The 21,336-nt window shown below is 37.7% G+C and overlaps 2 protein-coding genes across 3 annotated transcripts; one reads left to right on the plus strand and one right to left on the minus strand.

Annotated features, from left to right (window-relative positions):
* Positions 1 to 237: 237 nt before the first annotated feature.
* On the plus strand, positions 238 to 15,207 carry LOC102607843 (3beta-hydroxysteroid-dehydrogenase/decarboxylase). 2 transcript variants are annotated; one of them, XM_006478679.4, is made up of 12 exons: positions 239 to 634; positions 1,125 to 1,214; positions 1,314 to 1,447; positions 1,542 to 1,712; positions 2,136 to 2,252; positions 2,349 to 2,428; positions 2,936 to 3,134; positions 4,283 to 4,400; positions 4,985 to 5,159; positions 5,576 to 5,732; positions 5,946 to 6,009; positions 6,106 to 6,499. In XM_006478679.4, exons 1-12 carry the CDS (start codon positions 394 to 396, stop codon positions 6,318 to 6,320), a joined length of 1,761 nt encoding a protein of 586 aa, XP_006478742.2. In that variant the 5' UTR covers positions 239 to 393; the 3' UTR covers positions 6,321 to 6,499. The 2 variants fall into 2 exon arrangements, with proteins under 2 accessions (XP_052294885.1, XP_006478742.2); XM_052438925.1 differs by lacking the exons at positions 5,946 to 6,009; positions 6,106 to 6,499 and adding an exon at positions 14,859 to 15,207 and having other exon boundaries at positions 238 to 634.
* On the minus strand, positions 6,469 to 20,716 carry LOC102618529 (LRR receptor-like serine/threonine-protein kinase FLS2). Its single transcript, XM_052438924.1, has 3 exons — positions 17,443 to 20,716; positions 17,037 to 17,347; positions 6,469 to 6,819 (listed from the first exon to the last, which is right to left on the minus strand). Exons 1-3 carry the CDS (start codon positions 20,603 to 20,605, stop codon positions 6,709 to 6,711), a joined length of 3,585 nt encoding a protein of 1,194 aa, XP_052294884.1. The 5' UTR covers positions 20,606 to 20,716; the 3' UTR covers positions 6,469 to 6,708.
* Between the last annotated feature and the right edge of the window lie 620 nt (positions 20,717 to 21,336).

The raw sequence follows: 21,336 nt of genomic DNA on the forward strand, positions 1-21,336 counted from the left end.
AAAAAGAATTATAATTAAAAGCATTAAAAAATGAAAGGTGTAAAAAGAATTTATCATAATTTAATTCTACAAAATAATATTAAAAATACTTTCAATCCAATCACCTTTTCGACCGAAAGGCGAATGCCCATTAAAATCAATCAAACTTCCAAACCAAGAAAATTGACCACGTGATTCTGTGGGCCCCTGACACTCTACAGTCAACAACGCACTTAAGTGAGCAACTTCGCTTTTTTGCCCGCCGAACGCACACGCCCTCTTGAAATAAACAAACAAGCCCTCTCGCCCTCTCTCTCTCTCTCTCTCTTCCCCCCTCAAAACGACACCGAATTGGAGTCGTCGATTGTTTCAATTCAAAGAAGGGGAGAGGAAAAGAAAAGGTACTAAAACGACATGCCATTCGACGAGGCGATCCCGAGGACCTGCGTGGTCCTCAACGGGAGAGGATTCGTCGGGAGATCGCTAGTTTTGCGGCTGTTAGAACTCGGCAAATGTATCGTCCGAGTCACCGATTCGACTCAGTCTCTCCAGCTCGACCCCTCCGAGTCCAACTCGCTCCTCCCCGACTCTCTCTCTTCCGGTCGCGCTGAGTATCACCAAGTCGATGTTCGCGATATCTCTCAAATCAAAAAAGGTGTACCAAAAATTATAAATACACTCAAACGTATTTTTAAGTACACACGTATACGTCATCATGAGCATTCGTATGTTGTATTTCGTGCGTGAACTGGATGCTGTTTGGTTGCCGAGTAAAATGCGGAGAAAGAGAATATGAGAAATGGAATTCATGAATTGATTATTATTGGTTACAAATTTATGAGTTAGATTTTTCTTAATCTTTAAAAAATGTAAATGCATGTTGTATGTATTTATGTGTTGTGGTTGCTGAGGAAATGTGGAAAAAGGATTTATGAAAAATGAAAAGTAGCTATAAATGAATAAATGTTGATTATATTATTGAGGACTGTTTGGTTGCTAAGAAAATGTCGAAATAGACATTTACATCTTTGTTGAGAAAAGGAAATGGTAGAGATTCTTGTTACTGTCCTTTTGCATTTTATTGTTCAATTTCTGCAAGAGTTTAAGTTGAATATACTTTTGTGTGTTGCATACACCTTTTGCAGTGCTGGAAGGTGCGAGCACAGTATTCTATGTGGATGCCACTGATCTGAACACTGATGATTTCTACAATTGCTACATGATTATTGTTCAAGGTAATTTGGATATCCCAATGAAGGAAAGATCTTTTGAGAACTAAACAGAGACATCTTTTAGTGGATTAGTGATTGTTCTGTGTTTAATTCTATGTTCAGGTGCAAAAAATGTTGTCACTGCTTGCCGAGAATGCAAAGTTAGGCGGCTCGTATACAATAGTACTGCAGATGTTGTATTTGATGGTTCACATGATATTCATAATGGGGATGAAACCTTGACATGTTGCTGGAAAGTAAGTTAGTTAATTAGAAGGGTTTTCCACACGTCTTGTAAAGTGTTTCATTTTATCTAATCATCCTTTGACTTGTGATGTGTGCATGATGCAGTTTCAGGACTTGATGTGTGACCTTAAGGCTCAAGCTGAAGCTCTAGTCCTGTTTGCTAACAATATCGATGGTCTTTTAACATGTGCTCTTCGTCCAAGCAATGTCTTTGGACCAGGAGACACACAGCTTGTGCCTCTTCTTGTGAATCTAGCCAAACCTGGATGGACTAAGGTTTGATACTGTTGCTGTGTTAAAAAAACTCCATAATTTCTGGACTGGGAAGGACATTGTATTAACATTTTGACTGCCAACTGAAATTTGAATGCAATTATGGATCTTTTTGGAATCTTGTTCACATTTTTATCCCCATGTCTTTCTTTCTACAAACCTTAGTCCATCCAGGTTTATTTTAAATATGGACTAAGGTTTGTTTGAAATCTTTTAGAAATGATGCACTCAAGTTCCCAGCCACAATACAACTTATTTTAGTAATGATTCTTAAATACTACGCAGACCCAATCATTATAAGCTCCATTTTTCTTTTCTTCACATCTTCATTGTTCAGAAGTTTCAATTTTTGTGTTGTTTTGTATTTCTTATTCATGCCAGTGTTTTGTTAGAACTTTTCTGGAGTAACTGAATTTCTCATTTCAGTTTATTACAGGAAGTGGTGAAAATATGTCCGACTTTACCTATGTTGAAAATGTTGCTCATGCTCATGTCTGTGCAGCTGAAGCTCTAGATTCACGAATGGTCTCTGTGGCTGGAATGGTACTCTACGTTTTGGATCATTGAATTTAAAGGCCTTATATATTTTCTGTTTTTCATATATCTATCTATAAGGAAGCTTTTTCACTGAATATGCAGGCATTTTTCATCACTAATCTAGAACCCATCAAGTTCTGGGACTTTTTGTCTATTATATTAGAAGGCCTGGGATATCAAAGGTACAGTAAGCATTCTGAATTTCTAGTGAGAAGTTGCATACAAGAACTGATGAGTATTAACAGAATTGCAGTTTTGAATTTACAAGTACTGGAAAAGGTTTAATTTTGTTCTTGTCTTCTTTCCTTATTTGATTTCAGCTATTAGATATGGTAAAAAGAATACCAGAAAAGGCATATTGGTATGGGGAATGCACTGTGTTATAATCCATTCACCGGCACACAGAAAACACATTTATGAATGGATATATCTCACTGAGTAGAACGAGAGTCATCATCATCTTTCCTCTTTATCTTTTTATGTAACAACAAGGTCATTAGACATTTTGAATTGGGCAAAGATGAGATCCCAATTATGTTGTTGTTTGGCCTATTTTCTTTTTTGCATTTTTCATGCTGCTGTGCTATACGGCAATGCATGGACTAATTCTCGTTTCTTTTATCTTCTTCTTTTCTTTGTTTTTCTAACAGTATACTATGAACTTTAAGTCTCTATCTCTTTAATTCCAGACCATTTATTAAACTTCCTACGGGGGTGGTTTGGTATATTATCCTGCTTGTGAAATGGATACATGAAAAGTTGGGCCTCAGGACATATAACCATTCTCTATCAGCTTGTTACATCGTTCAATTAGCCTCTCGCACCAGAACCTTTGACTGCATTGCTGCACAAAAACATATTGGATACTCACCAGTTGTCTCCCTGGAAGTAGGTGACTTTTTGATCTGATGTCTTTCTTCTTACATATATTGATTTTTATCATCTATCTTTTGTTCTATGTGTTTTTCATTTCATATGTTCTGTTAGTATTTCTGATTTCAAGTCCTTAATTCTAGGAAATTTATGAAATCAATTTTTATAATCCTTAGGATTCCTGTTACCTCCTTATTTTTACTAAAGTTAGGACTATTGTCATTATTTGTGGTTATATCTTGTTTTTGTTGGACACAGCAATAAGACCAAGTAGAACTAGATGGTCAGACCATGTGGCACTAGGTCCAAATCTGAAGGGAAAGAATATCAATTGTCCGATGGAAGGATTTTTGTTTGGCTTCAGTTTTTTTTTTTCGTTTCTTTTTGTCTTCCTCTTTAAGTTTCGGTTTTATTAATCTTATGGTGGCAAAAGATGACTATCCATAGAGGATCGGGGAATTATGGATTCATGGTGCATTTTTTGAAGTTAGTATTTGTCATATGAAGGCCCAAGAAGCAATCTTATTGAAGTGGCTCTATTGTTTTTCTTGGCATGTCCAATACTCATTTTTTGACAATTTAACAGTTAAAACTAGGTGGTTAGGCATCACTTTCTAATGTAGTTCGTTGAGATATTAAAAATACATCTTTGGTGTGGAACATTTTGTTTATTAAGAAATGATAAGAGATGAGGAAAGGGTTAGAAGGAAAAGATTGCTTGAAGGCCACTTCTGTTGTTTTATTGGACGGAATATGTAAGACAGGGATTTGTTTTCCTATCTTCAAGTAGTCAAAAGGGAGAGATTTGCCACTCACTTGGGTTCATGTGTGAAGTTCTCACCTTGGTCTCTGAGGGTTCAGCTTCAGTCTCTTTGACAATTGCATTGATTTTGCTGCGTTCAGGACAATGCTTTGCTTCCTTTACCTGTTTACTCCATGCCCTTTTTTCTCTTGTCTTTTCTTTTCTTCTTTCTTACTGCCTAATAAGTGTTGTTGGATCTACAATGAGAGCAATTGATTCTATTGCATGGTACCATATGCTGGGCAGGCTGCTTCTCCATTTCCTATATTGGAATTTACTAGCATGATTAGCCAATTATTGCTATGGAAATTTGAGTTGTCGGACATTTTGCTTATGCCTGTGATGGTTGTTCATTCTGCAGGAAGGTGTCTCTTCAACCATTCAGTCATTCTCTCATTTAGCCAGGGACTCCTCTTTAGCTTATTCCAGAGACTTTAATGAACAATCAAAAGTGGAGAAGCTACTAGGCGGAGGGAAAGGTTGGAAACTTAAATAACATTTTTTGAAATGGCTCAAAAGTCAACCTAAGACAACATATGGCTGTAGATTATGCATGGTTAAAATTCAGTTTTTACTGGTATATGTTGTGGGATCATTAGCTTATCCTAAGATCTTTTAAAAGTCAGCAGTTAATTTTGTGCGACAAATTAAATGGTTGGATATCAAACATGATAGACATGGCAAACATGGATCTAGAGACCTGGTTGGCTGGATTTTGCTTGGCTAGCTACTAATCATTTGCCACAGCACATGTTGCTGGTCTTGGCAGAACCAGTTTGTTGTTCTAGGCTTGGCTTTCTTTAATATCACTGTATTGCAGACAAAGGAAAAAGAAAATTTAATTTGCATCTTTAAGCACTGAAAAGTAAAGCATATTTCTGTGTGGAAATTACATGGTCTGTATAAATCAAACGTCATAACAGAATAATCAGACGGCCGGAAATGATCATCAGTAGAACAGCTTACGAAGCAGAACCTGCTTTTAAGTTTAGACATAGTTTGTTCCTAGGATATTTCTTATGTGAATATTATTGTTTTTTGACCTTGAGGTATATCAGTGCAGTTGCAGACATTTTGCTGTGGAAAGATGAGAAGAAAACATTTACATACTTCCTTGTTCTGGTTCTGTTATTTTATTGGTTTTTTCTTGGTGGAAGTACTTTGATCTCATCTGCGGCCAAGCTTCTTTTGCTGCTTTCTGCTGTCCTTTTTGGATATGGCATTTTACCATCAAACATGTAAGTATGGATGGTCATTGAGGCTTAGTATTTCGTTTTTTGTTCCCTTGCGTGTAACTAGCTCTCCAAAATCAGCCATGTTTCCCTCTTATTCAACATTTGTTTTATTCACTTAATTTTCACTATTATTTTTCCCCTTCCCTTTTCGTATGCATGTATGCCAAGGTCACCCCACTAGAGTACCGTTTTCCATATGGTGGAATTTGTTCTTTCTAATTGCTTGTTGGATTATGCCACTGATGTTTCTTCAAAATTTCTGAATTCATTGTCCAGAATTTAGAGTGTTTTAGCATCATAAATAATGTGTACTCGATTTTCAAATGAGCCCTCCCTTGATTTTGATCCGGCTATATTGTTAAGCTCATTTGTTTCAGAAGATTATTTAATTCTGTTGACTATTTGCCTTCCTTATGCAGATTTGGCTTCAATGTTAAGCGCATATCTCCATCTTGTTTTGAACTTTCAGAAACAGCGATAAAAGATTCAATTGCAAGAATATCATTTTTGTGGAACATGGGGTTTCGGAATATAAGATTGTTGGCTAAAGGAGATGATTGGAATAACTTCTTCAAGGTATGCAGTGCATATTACATTAAAGTTTCCAAAACTCATCTTCCAGGCAATTTTTATGATAACCACTTCTTAATAAAGTAAGCTGGAAATCAAGGTCGTTTTGTTTGATAATGACACCTTGTTAGCCTCAGAGTGACATATGGTTAGCCTCCTTTTGCACTGTGCCCTTAGAACATTTTTTCTTGGCCTTAAACCACATTGAAATTTATACAGGTTGCAGGTTCTCTTTATCTTTCCAAATTGATGTTGCAGTCCTTCACTTGGTCAATTGGCTTAGGTAAGCAACTATTGATCTTCCTATTCCTCAGTGGTTCTAGTTGATATTCGAACATTTTTCATTTTTCAAATTGACGTTCTTCGGAATTTAATGCAGCTCTGGTTTTTGCATTCACTGCATTCTTCGTTTATGAACAATATGAACCGGAGATTGATGGATTAGCAAAATTCTTGTTCAACTATTTGAAAAAGTCAAAGGCGTCGTTGATAAGAAATGTACCCGCTCCATTTGTGTCATTTCTCTATGACTGCAAGATCCTGCATGAACATAAAGCGCCTACTGAGGGAAATGATCGGAAGCGGCTCCAATGAGTGAATGCATGAGAATTTCTTTTAGCTCATTTTAGATGCTTGTACATGATTTGTTAGCTCGATTAGTTGCCTGTAACAAATATATGGCGAGAATGTGGTGTCCCCAAGAAAAACGAGAGGGGGTAGAAAAGGAAAAAGACGGGCTATATTCACATGGATCAAATTCAGGTTTCTTTTTTTTTTCCCCCTTTTCATTATTACTAATCATCATTAACAAATCTGACTTTGAACACATAACGTTGAAAAGGAATTTGCTAGCCAATTTCAGAACTTAAAGCAAGTTTTCCCACCTTTTGCTAACGCTTCTCTTCTACAGTTGTACATGCAATGTTTTTATGAATAGAAAAACAACTAATACAGTAAACGATTAAACCAATATTGCATAAAATTAGAACTGTCCTTTTAAAGGCGCTGTTGTGTTTGATTCTCCACCGGAAGGAAAGTGTTCATCACGATTTCCAAATCTTGTTTCTCGTAGCTTCGGAAGCGTAGACAGCACCTCGTTCATATTGGGACGATCCTCAGGATTTGAGGAAGTACAAGCCAAGGCCAGTTTAAAGAGCTCTTCCAATATTTGGTACTGCTCCTGCTCTTCATAAATACTCAAAACCAGCCTAGGGTCTGTGATTTGACGAACCCCGTTGATTCCATTTGCCACAGCTTTCTCCACAAGTTGACGCAAGCTGATAGGCGACAACCCATTCTCTGCATCCAGTCCTGTTGGCCTCCGTTTTGTCAAGAACTCCATGACCACTATACCAAAGCTAAACACATCTACTTTAGTCGCGACTGTCCTCATGTACGCAAACTCTGATGAGAAAGAACACATATATGATTTAGTACAAGACTTCTATAGAAATCATGACCTGTAATAAGGAAACACTGATGAGCTTGAAAGATTTACCTGGTGCCAAGTAGCCAATAGTGCCTTGAAAAGCTGATGATAATGAGGAGACATCTTGTAGATGAACATCCAACATTCGAGACGTACCAAAATCGCTCACATGAGCCTCAAAGTCTCTGTCTAAGAGAATATTGGAAGGCTTCAAGTCACAGTGAACAATGGGGAAGTCATAACCTGAATGCAAATAATCCAACCCACTGGCAACGGAAATAAGAACATCTATTCTTTTGGGCAGCGTCCACCTTGAGTGATCCACCCCAGGTCCATGTATAACGCTTTCCAAGCTTCCATTTTCCATGTATTCAAGAACCAATGCCTTGAGTTTCCCACTTTCCCAAGCATACCCCAGCACCTTAACCAGATTCCTGTGCTTCAGCTTCGATAAGGTTTTGGCCTCGCGGTAGAAGCTCTTGTCAGACTCTGCAGAGAATTGATGGAAATTCAGTTTTTTCACTGCTACAATCTGCCCATCTTCCAGTCGACCTCTGTAAACAGTACTCAAACTGCTGTTACCAATAATGTTGTTTTCACTGAAGAAGCCGGTAGCATTTTCTAATTCTGTTCGATCAAACCTTTTTAGTGTCATCGCGGAAATGAACTCTGGTTCTTGATCTTGGGCCTCAACCCTTTCTGATGTCCTATTTTTGGCATATCGATATCGACGGAGTGTTAACATCAGTAGCACTAGAACTAGAACTAGAACCACAGCAACTGAGCAGCGAAGTACCAACTTTGTCCTCTTGGATAAATGGTGTGAGTTTTTCCTTGATGAGCTGCATGATCTGAGAGTTTTTGTTCCGCAGAGAGCTTGGTTTCCGACCAAACTAGACATGTTAATGCTTCTGAATATGCCAGTTTCAGGAACGTGGCCTTCAAGTTGATTGAAAGAAAGGTTCAGTTGTTTCAAGGCGGAAAGACTGCCCAGGCGTTCCGGGATGATGCCCGTCAACTTGTTGTGAGAAAGGTCTAGCGAGCTAAGATGCTTCAAATTTGCCAACTCTTCAGGAATTTCACCGTCTAAACCATTTTTTGAAAGGTTCAAGCTCATAAGCATATCCATTCGACCAAAAACTTCAGGAGGGATTGCACCAGAAAGTTTATTTCCTGACAGATCAAGAGAGAACAGATTTCTGCAGCCTTGAAGCATTTTAGGAATTTTCCCTGAGAGGTTATTGTTTGAAATGTCAATGGCTTGTGCCATTTCCAGCTTACCAAGCTCATCTGGAATACTTCCCTCCAGGAAATTGTATGAGAAGTTCAAATATATTTGTATACTCCCCATACCTGCAATCGTAGCTCCTGGAATGGATCCTGTTAAATGGTTGTGAGAGAGATCCAGGGTCAAAAGTCGATGAAGACGCTCCATGCTTATTGGTATTGACCCGTTAAGATTGTTGCCTTGGAGGTTCAAGTATGAAAGAAACCCAAGATTTGAGATAGCATTTGGAATTGGACCTGTCAACTTGTTTTGCTGCAAATCAAGATAGGTTAGCTGCTTCAGTTCAAACAGTCTATCGGGTATTGCACCTTCTAGATGGTTGTGATTCAAAAGGAGTCCCTGAAGGAGAGAAAGCTTGGATAAGTCTGGTGTAATAGGACCTGTGAAACTATTTTCACCAAGAGACAAGGTCATGAGTTGGCTCAGATTGCCGATCTCTGGTGGGATTGGCCCAACAAAGAAATTTGTTCGGATTTTCATAATCTTGAGATTATTAGGCTTTCCGACTCCTGGTTTCAGCAGTCCACTGAAATTGTTTTCACTCAGATCAAGAATTTCAAGATTTGAACAGTTGAAAAGGTCATCGGGGATTTCTCCGGACATACCATTTGATGACAAGGATAGGAATGTAAGGTTTTGCATCTTTCCTAAACCAGTGGGAATTCTCCCAGTAATCCTATTGAATGCCAAACCTATGGATGCGAGATGGGTACAGTTCGTGATACTAGATGGAATGGTTCCCTCAAGAAGATTGTTATTCATGGTCAGATTTTCGAGGTTATGAAGCAAGCCAATGTTTGATGGAAGCTTCCCTGTTAAGAAATTGAAGCTCATTGACAAATATGTTAAATTTGTCAGGTTTGTCAATGAAGAAGGGATCTCCCCAGTGAACTTATTGGAATGTAGGGTCAATACTCGTAACGACCTTAAAGATCCTAGCTCAAGGGGTAATGTTCCAGTCAACTCATTCTCGGAGAGGCCTAAACGAGTTAAAGATTTCAGCTGGAACAAAGAAATTGGGATTGTGGAATTCAATCTATTTTTGTATAGATGCATTGATTGTAAGCTAGCCAAATTTCCAAGCTCAGAGGGAATGCTTCCGGTGAGCTGATTGGTGTACAGTTCAAGGGCGAGAAGCTTTGTAAAATTGCCTAGTTGGGACGGGATTCTTCCTCCAATAGAATTTTCAAATAACTGAAGATATTCTAAGTTCGACAGGTTTCCTATTTCTGGAGGTATTGTTCCCGACAACATGTTCTGACTCACATCTAAAGCTTGCAAGGCTTCTAATCTACCCATGGAAACTGGAATTGAACCTACAAGCTTGTTGTGGTATGCTACAAACATTTGAAGGCTTCTCAAATTTCCTATGTCTTTTGGGATTGTACCAGTAAGATTGTTGAAAATGAGACCAAGCGCTAACAAGGAAGTACAGTTGCAAATGCTTTCAGGTATGCTTCCATTCAAGAAGTTATTTCCTAAGTCCATTGCTTGCAGATTCTGAAGGGATCCTATTTCTGGTGGAATGGAACCCGAAAGAGAATTATGGTACAGAGTTAGTTCAGCAAGCTGGGAGCATTGCCCCAGCTGAGCCGGAATACTCCCAGAGAATGAATTCAAAGATAAATCGAGAACCTGGAGGGCTGAAAGGTTGCGAAGGAATGGAGATATCTGGCCTTGGAGCTGCTTGTCGACGAGTTTAATGGCAATGACATGGTTTGACGAAGGGTCACAGGTGATTCCAGACCAGTTGCAGTGATGAATTTGATTTGCGCCATTCCAATCAGCGAGTGCTCCTAAAGGGTCGCTGGTGATGCCATTCTTAAAGGCCTTCAAGGCTTCAGTTTCTACTTCTTCTAAGCTTCGTTCTGCAGTTGATAATGCAACAGTGGAAAAGAGAGAAAAAAATATGACTACGATTAAGCTTAAGCTGACTGTTTAAGACTCCATTCGCTAGATGTGAAAGTTTGTAATGAAGGGGGAAAGTTATATAGAAATGTTAAATCATATCAAACGGCCCCGTTAGACCTAATATGTCAAGCTAATCACATGGGTTCTTTGAACCTTAGGCTCAATTTCTCCTACTGTTCCACTGTTGACTTTGAGCTCTACACATGATGACAAAGAACTATCGGCCATTATCTAGAAGAGATAGATACCGCCAACGTTTAGTATGAACATTACGAAACTATGACCGTCCACTCATAGACAAGCGTTAGCAGCAATCTTAGTCTTGTACAAGATCGAGCAGTTGGGTCGTAATTAAATCATATAATTTTAATGCTTGATGCGGCGGTTACAGACTTGCAGAGTGACCCATTGATATGCAAGTTGCAAAAAACGGCTAGAAAATTGAAGGGGTTGATTCTGAGTTTCTGACTCGTGATTTGGCCACAACAATAAGGCAAAATGATAGCAGATTCTTCTTCTTTTATGTGATGATTTTGATACCGCCGACGTGTTCAGGAGGGGCCCATTTTTATAACCTATATCTTTATTTGTTCATTTTTTTTTTAATTTTATTTTCCTTGATTCGTTTGATTGGATGTGCGAACCCATTGGTTTGATTTGATTAGTTTGATGGCTTGCAAGTTGAATTTGAGTGGAAGGTTTTGAAAGAATGGGTTTTTATATTTGTATTAGAGAATAGTTGTAATAACAAGGGTGGTGGGGTTATTTTTTCAACTATTAAAAGTTTAAAACAACACTTTCCTAGCCTTCCATAATACCGAAAATAATTTCAATATGATTTTTATCTTCAAATAATTTATTACCAAGCAACCACGGAACTCTATTAACTCGTCATTTTCATTTTCTTGAATTGAACTTTCATAAACTTGGCAATCTCACAATCAGAAAACAAGGGTAACAATTGATGCCAACATAGAATTGTTAATTTTATGTTGAAATATTAAATCACAGGAGACAAATCAGGATGGGGTCAAGTGTTCCTGTCCGAGATGCTGATGCATGGACTTAAAAAATATCATTTCTTTTATATTTGATTCTTTTGTTTGGTATATTATCCTGCTTGTGAAATGGATCCATGAAAAGTTGGGCCTCAGACCGCGCAGCCATTTTCTATCAGCAAGTGACATCATTCAATTAGCCTCTCGCACCAGAATCTCTGCACAAAAGCCCTGGAAGTAAGTTACTCTTTGGTCTGATGCCTTTCCTCATGCATATATTTGTCTTTTATTCTATGTGTTCTTCATTATTTTCATTTATGTTGCATTTATTTTCCGCATTAAGGAAAATCAGAATTAATGACAGTATTTATTTCGTAAAGTTTAAAAATACATATATTATTCTCATTTATAATTAATTAATATATTATTATTATTATTATTATTAATTCATATACTACTCTAATAATTAATTAATATAGTTGTTACTATTAATTAATATATTAATATATTATTAACAATAATTATTAATAATTATAATTTTTGATAAATACTCACAATAATTAATATATTATTATTAATTAATCTACTATTATTAATATAATTATTATAATTAGTTCAAATATTATTAATAATTAATTAATATAATTGTTACTGTTAATTAATATATTAATAAAAATAGTTATTAATAATTATAATTTTTGACAAATAATTGCAATAATTAATATACTTTTATTATAATTAATTAATTGATATACAATTATAATAATTACTAATATAATTATTTTAATAATTCATATATTATTAATAATATACTAATATATTAATTAATATTTAATTTTAATAATTATTAATATAATATTACTTATTATTGTTTTTGAATAAATAATCACAATAATTAATATATTTTTATAATAATAATTAATATAATTATTATAATTAATTAATTAAAATTTTTAACAATTAATTAATATATTATTGCCAATAATTAATAATAATAATAATAATTTTTGAATAAATAATCACTATAATAAAAATATAAAATAATAATTATGACAATAATTCATTAAGTACGTTTTAGTAATTTATTATAATCTAATTCATTCTGATTCCGATTCTAAGATAAAATAAACACATTAATGAGATTTCATCCCATTCCGATTCCGATTTCTATAGGTCAAGTAAACAATTTATTATGATTCTCATTCCCCATTCTCATTCTCCATTCTCATTCCAGCTCATTCCGATTTCAGCCCATTTCGATTCTAACTCATTCCGATTACTAACAAATAAACGCAGCATTCTGTTAGCCTTTCTGATTTCAAAATCCTTAATTTCAGGAAACTGATGAAATCAAGATTTTATAATCCTCCAGGACATTACATTCTTATTATTTTATTCAATTTGGGAACTAGTGCCATTATTTGTGGCTATATCTGGTTTTCTGCTCAATTTTTCACGTTAGCCATGGCAAGAGGACCAAGTAGAACTAGATGATCTAACCGTGCGATGCAAGGTCCACATTAGAAATACATCTTCGGTGAGGAACATTTTGTTTATTAAGAAATGATAACAGTTGAGGAAATGGTTGGAAGGGAAAAGATTGGTTGAAGGCTACTTCCGTTGTTTTATTGGAAGCAATGTGTGAAACAGGGTTTTGTTTTCCCATCTGCAAGTGGTCAAGAGGGAGAGAATTGCCACTCGCTTGGGTTTATTTATTTTGCCTTTTTCTTATCCAACCCCTTCACCTTATTCAACGAAATGTGAAAAGAGTCTTTCTCTCTTTCTCTCTTTCTTACCGCCTAATAAGTGTGGTTGGATGTACCATGAGAGCAATCGATCCTAGTGCATAGGCTCCATGGTAATATGCAGGCTGCCTCTCTGTTTCCTATATTTGGAATGTACTGGCATGATGGATTAGCCTAATTATTACCATGGAAATTTAAGTTGTAAGACGTTTAGCTTGTGCCTGTGATGATCGTTCATTTTGCAGGAAGGTGGCTCTTCAACCATTCAGTCATTCTCTCATTTAGCTAGAGACTAATCTTTAGCGTATTCCAGAGACTTTAACAAACAATCACTAGGCAGTGAGAAAGGTTGGAAACTTATAACATTAAACATTTTCTGAAATGGTCTCAAAAGTCAATCTAACACAACATTTGGCTGTAGCTTGTGGTTAAAATTTAGTTTTTACTGATATATGTTGTAGGATCATTGGCTTATCCGAAGATCTTGCAAAAGTCAGCGGTTAATATTGTGTGAAAAACTAAAAGTTTGGATATCTAATATGATAGACACGGTAAACATTGTTCTAGAGACCTGGTTGTCTGGCTAGCTACTAAAAATTTGCCACAGCAGATATTGCTGGTTTTGGCGGAACTGGTTTGCTGTTCCAGCTTTGGTTTTTAATTATATCATAGCATCACAGACAAAGAGGGGGAGGGGGAGGGGGGAGGGAATTACTAATTTGGGCTCTTTAAGTACTGAAAAGTAAGGCATATTACAGTGTGTTGACCTTGTCAGTGCAGTTGCGGATATTTTTCTGTGGAGTGATGAGAAGAAAACATTTACGTAATTCACGTACTTCCTTGCTCTGGTTCTGTTATTTTATTGGTGTTCCTTTGTGGAAGAAGCCATGCTTCTTTTGCTGGTTCCGCTGATATGGCATTTTTCCATCAAACATGAAAGTATGGATGGTCATTGTGTGTATATCTTCTATTGTTCCCTTGTGTGTACTACTTCTCCAAAAACAGCCATGTTCCCCCCTCGTTCAACATTTATGTTATTCACTTTTTGAATGTAAGTGGATGTACTTGTTCTAGTTAGAAAACTTAATTTTCACTATTATTTTTCCCTTCACTCTTCGTATGCTTGTATGTCTAGGTCTCTGCTGGCAGCCATCCCTCACTCCGCTAGAGTTCCCTTTAACACATGGCGGAATTTGTTCTTTCTAATTGCTTGTTAGATTATGCCATTTCTTCATAATTTCTCAGTTCATTGTCCAAAATCTAGAGTATTGCACGTGAATTTGATTTTCAAATAAGCCTTCTCTTGATTTTGATGTAGTTACATCGTTAAGCTCATTAGTGTCAGAAGATTATTTGGTTCTGCTGACTATTTGCCTTTTCTGTGCAGATTTGGCTTTAATGTTAAGTGCATAGCTCCATCTTGTTTTGAAATTTCAGAACAACAATAAAAGATTCGATGCAAGAAGAGCATTTTTAAGGAACGTGGGGTTTCAGAGTAAAAGACTGTTGGCTAAAGCAGATGACTGGAATAACTTGTTCAAGGTATGCAGTGCAGATTATATTAAAGTTTCCAGAGGTGGTCTTCCAAGCAATTTTTATGGTAACCGTTTCTTAACGAGTTAAGCAGGAAATCAAGGTTTTTGTCCGATAATTGCACTTGTCAGCCTCAAAGTGACATATACTTGCTTTTGCTCTATGCTCTTGAACTTGTTTCCTTTCCCGGTGAAAGCTTGGCCTTACACTGCATTGAAATTTCTACAGGTTGCAGGTTCTCTTTATCTTTTCAAATTGATGTTGCAGTCTTCACTTGGTCAATCGGTTTCGCTAAGCAACTCTTGATCTTCCTATTCCTCAGTGGTCCGATTTGATGTTCAACGTTTTTCCATTTTCAAATTGATATTGTTCGAAACTCAATGCAGCTCTGGCATTTGCATTCACTGCATTCTTCGTCTTTGAGCAACGAGAAATTGATGGATTAGCAAAATCCATGTTCAACTATTTGAAAAAATCAAAGGCGTCGTTGATAATGTACCAGCTTCAGTTGTGTCATTTCTTAATGACTACAAGATCCAATGAATGAATACATGAGAGTTTCTTTTAGCTCGTTTTAGATACTTGTTGATGCAAGAAATCCGGATAAGTTGGTCAGATCTCAGATCCCTGCATCATCATTAAATTTGTTTGGTGGGAAGCTGATGATTAGTTAGCACCATGAGCAGATTTTCAATGAGCAGATGTTCTGTGAGTAGACAACCCATGAGCAGATGATCCATAAGCAGAGAACTCATGAGCAGACAAACATATGAGCAGATAACCCGTGAGTAGACGATCCATGAGCAGATAACCCATGAGCAGACGATCCATGAGCAGATAACCCATGAGCAGACGATCCATGAGCAGATAACCCATGAGCAAACGATCCATGAGCAGATAACCCATGAGTAGACAATCCATGAGCAGACAACCCATGAGCAGACGATCCATGAGCAAATAACCTGTGAGCCTGTGGACACAACCAACAATCAGGAGGTACCGGAAGTTTTTCTGGCGAGAACCCTCCGACGCTCAAGTTAGCGATTCAGGTCTTATTTGGAAAAACCCATACCACAATTCATGTGGCTTAATTATGATTGCCTTAAACAAAAAGTTTTTAAGTAAATTTAAAGGAAAAGAATTCAAAATAATCAATCTTAAAGAAATCACAGGCGAAAGAGAAATTTCTCTGTGGTAGAGAGAGAAAAATATCCAATGGGTTCAGTTGCTTAGAGAGAGAGAGAGAGAGAGAGCGCGCTCCAAAGACCCCTTTTCCTTTCCCTTCCTAGGGTTTTTATAGTAAACTATAGCGGTTTTCATCCACTCTCCTAGAATTATTAAGAAAACTATTAATTTTCAGCCCACTAAGAATATGATCCCTAATATTTCGGAGAAAATGTTTTGACTGAATCGTGCTTTCTGGTAATTTCCTGGTCGAGGTCACCACATATTATTCTGGTTGAGGTCACCACATATTATTCTGGTCGAGGTGACCAATAATATCCTGGTCGAAGTGATGTACTCGAGGTCACCACATATTATTCTGGTCGAGGTGACCAATAATATCCTGGTCGAGGTGATGTGCTCGAGGTCACCACATATTATTCTGGTCGAGGTGACCAATAATATCCTGGTCGAGGTGATCTGCTCAACCATTTGCTCGCATTTACTCTGGAGGAGAGCATGATAACGTATGAGAAAACACCTTTATCTTGGTCACCCTATTTCATTCCCTAAACAATACTTGTACATGATTTGTTTGCTCGATTAGTTGCCTGTGTCAAATTAATTGCGAGATGGTCGTGTCCCCAAGAAAAGGAAAAAGAAAAATAGATTGGGGGTATTTGGCTACATTGACTTGGTGCAAATTCATGTCCTTTTATTTTCATTAACAGTTAACACTAATCATTATTAACACATCTGTGACTGTAAAGTGTAAACACATGATGTTGAAATGGAATTTGCAAGCCAAATTCAGAATTTACTAGCAAGCTTTTCTCACCTTTTGCTAACGTTTCTCATTTTCAGTCTTCTCTTTTCCATTTTTCTCAAAATGGCTAGGTTATCAAAAGCTGAAAAAAGAAAAAAAAGAAAAATTACAGCTTGTTATTCTATGTGTAGAGTGTTTAGGAATACATAAATAGATAAAAGAAGTAAGAGAGCAATCATCCTCTCAATCAATGACGATCAGCCAAAATTAAGTTACAATGTTCCAATGTGAATGACGTCAGGGCGTTTATATTGAAGTTATGATTAAACAAATATTCCATAAAGACCGGAATATGAACTTCAATAGAACTGTTCTTTTAAAGGCGCTGTAGTGTTTGATTCTCCTTCATCGAAAGGAAAGTGTTCATCTCGATTTCCAAATCTTGTTTCTCTTAGCTTCTGAAGCACAGACAGCACCTCATTCATATTGGGACGATCCTCAGGATTTGAGGAAGTACAAACCAAGGCCAGTTTAAAGAGCTCTTCCAATACTTGGTGCTGCTCCTGCTCTTCATAAATACTCGAAACCAGTTTAGGGTCCGTGATTTGACGAACCCCGTTGATTCCATTTGCCAAAGCTTTCTCCACAAGTTGACGTAAGCTGATAGGCGACAACCCATTCTCCTCATCCAGTCCCGTTGGCCTCCGTTTTGTCAAGAACTCCATGACCACTATACCAAAGCTAAACACATCTACTTTAGTCGTGACTATCCTCATATACGCAAACTCTGATAAGAAAAGAACACATAAATGATTAAGTACATGACTTACATAGAAATTAAGACCTGTAATAAGGAAACGCTGATGAGCTCGAAAGATTTACCTGGTGCCAAGTAGCCAATAGTGCCTTGAAAAGCTGTTGATAACGAGGAGAGGTCTTGCAGATGAACATCCAACATTCGAGACGTACCAAAATCGCTCACATGAGCCTCAAAGTCTCTGTCTAAGAGAATATTGGAAGGCTTCATGTCACAGTGAACAATGGGGATGTCATAACCTGAATGCAAATAATCCAACCCATTGGCAACGGAAATAAGAACATCGATTCTTTTGGGCAGCGTCCACCTTGAGTGATCCACGCCAGGTCCATGTATAACGCTTTCCAAGCTTCCATTTTCCATGTACTCCAGAATCAATGCCTTGAGTTTCCCACTTTCCCAAGCATATCCCAGCACCTTAACCAGATTCCTGTGCTTCAGCTCCTTTAAGGTTTTGGCCTCGCGGTAGAAGCTCTTGTCAGACTCTGCAGAGAATTGATGGAAATTCAGTTTTTTCACTGCTACGATCTCCCCATCTTCTAGTCGACCCTTGTAAACAGTACTCAAACTGCTGTTACCAATAATATTGTTCTCACTGAAGGAGCCGGTAGCATTTTCTAATTCTGTTCGATCAAACCTTTTAAGAGTCATTGCGGAAATGAACTCTGGTTCTTGGGCCTCAACCCTTTCTGACTTCCTCCTTTTGCCATATCGATATCGACTGAGTGCTAACGTCAGTAGCACGAGAACTAGAACCAGAACAACAGCAACTGAGCAGCCAAGTACCAACTTTGTCCTCTTGGACAAATGGTGGGAGTTTTTCCTCGTTGAGCTGCATGCTCTGAGAGTTTTTGTTCCGCACAGAGCTGGGTTTCCATCCAAATTAGACATGTTAATGCTTCTGAATATGCCGGATTCAGGAATACGGCCTTCAAGTTGATTGAAAGAAAGGTTCAGTTGTTTCAAGGAGGAAAGATTGGCCAGGCTTTCAGGGATGATGCCTGTCAACTTGTTGCGAGAAAGGTCCAACGAGCTAAGATGCTTCAAATTTGCCAACTCTTCAGGAATTTCACCGTCTAAACCATTTTTTGATAGGTTCAAGCTCATAAGCATATCCATTCGACCAAAAACTTCAGGAGGGATTGCACCAGAAAGTTTATTTCCTGACAGATCAAGAGAGAACAGATTTCTGCAGCCTTGAAGCATTTTAGGAATTTTCCCTGAGAGGTTATTGTTTGAAATGTCAATGGCTTGTGCCATTTCCAGCTTACCAAGCTCATCTGGAATACTTCCCTCCAGGAAATTGTATGAGAAGTTCAAATATATTTGTATACTCCCCATACCTGCAATCGTAGCTCCTGGAATGGATCCTGTTAAATGGTTGTGAGAGAGATCCAGGGTCAAAAGTCGATGAAGACTCTCCATGCTTATTGGTATTGACCCGTTAAGATTGTTGCCTTGGAGGTTCAAGTATGAAAGCAACCCAAGATTTGAGACAGCATTTGGAATTGGACCTGTCAACTTGTTTTGCTGCAAATCAAGATAGGTTAGCTGCTTCAGTTCAAATAGTCTGTCAGGCATTGCACCTTCTAGACGGTTGTGATGCAAAGAGAGTCCTTGAAGGTGAGAAAGCTTGGATAACTCTGATGTAATAGGACCTGTGAAACTATTTTCAGCAAGAGACAAGGTCATGAGTTGGCTCAGATTGCCGATCTCTGGTGTTATTGGCCCAATAAAGGAATTTGTTCGGATTTTCATAATCTTGAGATTATTAAGCTTTCCGATTCCTGGTTTCAGCAGTCCACTGAAATTGTTTTCACTCAGATCGAGAATTTCAAGATTTGAGCAATTGAAAAGATCATCGGGGATTTCTCCGGACATACCATTTGATGACAAAGATAGGAATGTAAGGTTTTGCATCTTTCCTAAACCAGTGGGAATTCTCCCAGTAATCCTATTGAATGCCAAACCTATGGATGCGAGATGGGTACAGTTCGTGATACTAGATGGAATGGTTCCCTCAAGAAGATTGTTATTCATGGTCAGATTTTCGAGGTTATAAAGCAACCCGATGTTTGATGGAAGCTTCCCTGTTAAGGAATTGAAGCTCATTGACAAATATGTTAAATTTGTCAGGTTTGTCAATGAAGAAGGGATCTCCCCAGTGAACTTATTGGAATGTAGGGTCAATACTCGTAACGACCTTAAAGATCCTAGCTCAAGGGGTAATGTTCCAGTCAACTCATTCTCGGAGAGGCCTAAACGAGTTAAAGATTTCAGCTGGAACAAAGAAATTGGGATTGTGGAATTCAATCTATTTTTGTATAGATGCATTGATTGTAAGCTAGCCAAATTTCCAAGCTCAGAGGGAATGCTTCCGGTGAGCTGATTGGTGTACAGTTCAAGGGCGAGAAGCTTTGTAAAATTGCCTAGTTGGGACGGGATTCTTCCTCCAATAGAATTTTCAAATAACTGAAGATATTCTAAGTTCGACAGGTTTCCTATTTCTGGAGGTATTGTTCCCGACAACATGTTCTGACTCACATCTAAAGCTTGCAAGGCTTCTAATCTACCCATGGAAACTGGAATTGAACCTACAAGCTTGTTGTGGTATGCTACAAACATTTGAAGGCTTCTCAAATTTCCTATGTCTTTTGGGATTGTACCAGTAAGATTGTTGAAAATGAGACCAAGCGCTAACAAGGAAGTACAGTTGCAAATGCTTTCGGGTATGCTTCCATTCAAGAAGTTATTTCCTAAGTCTATTGCTTGCAGATTCTGAAGGGATCCTATTTCTGGTGGAATGGAACCCGAAAGAGAATTGTAGTACAGAGTTAGTTCAGCAAGCTGGGAGCATTGCCCCAGCTGAGCTGGAATACTCCGTGAGAATGAATTCAAAGATAAATCAAGAACCTGGAGGGCTGAAAGGTTGCCAAGGAATGGAGATATCTGGCCTTGGAGCTGCTTGTCGACGAGTTTAATGGCAGTGACATGGTTTGACGAAGAGTTACAGTTGATTCCAGACCAGTTGCAGTGATGAATTTGATTTGTGTCATTCCAATCGGCAAGTGCTCCTAAAGTGTCACTGGTGATGCCATTCTTAAAGGCCTTCAAGGCTTCAGTTTCTACTTCTTCTAAGCTTCGTTCTGCAGTTGATAATACAACAGTGAAAAAGAAAGAACAAAATAAGACTATGATTAAGCTGAAGCTGACCCTTTTAGACTCCATTACTAGGAGGAAAAAAGTCTTGATCCTCGTGTGAAAAGTTTGTGATAAACGAGGAATGTTATATAGAAATCTTAATCACATCAAATTGTCCCATAATGACAGAACATTTTGAAGCTTTGCTGAATTTCTCCTACTCGTACTACTGACTTTTGAGCCATGTAATTCATAACAACAATTGAATAATAGCTAATTGGCAATTATCTAGAGATAAGTACTCCCCTGGTTAAGATAAGTTCGCGTGCTCATATGAAACTATCAACTCATAGAGATTCTGCTTATATTTACATAATTAAACAAGTGTTAGTAGCAATCTTAATCTTGTTTAAGATGAGCAATTGGGTCATAATTAATTCATGTAAGTTTAAATGCTTGGTGCGGCCTTGCGTGATGGGGTCTTCGACCTTCCCAGTTACAGTGTGTCCCATTCGATTGATGTGCAAGTTGCAAAAGAAAGGCTGATAAAATTATGGACTGATTCTGACTTGTACTTTTAGTTGATAATGCTGACGTGTTTGGGGCCCATTTTATGATTATTCATTTGGATATTATTGGATTTGTAAACAGTTCGGTGTGTCTGACTTTGATTGTGGATGATGGATTGCTTGAAATCGAGGGGAAGCCTTTGAATCAATGGGCCAACTTGTGTTGACCCTATTCGGTTTGACAGAAGCCCTGTGTGAACTTGCCCTCAACCTGTAATATGTGAGAAAATATTCTACAGTGAAAATATA

Source organism: Citrus sinensis, chromosome 3 (genome assembly GCF_022201045.2).
Source record: "Citrus sinensis cultivar Valencia sweet orange chromosome 3, DVS_A1.0, whole genome shotgun sequence".
In the NCBI taxonomy this organism is placed as follows: domain Eukaryota; kingdom Viridiplantae; phylum Streptophyta; class Magnoliopsida; order Sapindales; family Rutaceae; genus Citrus; species Citrus sinensis.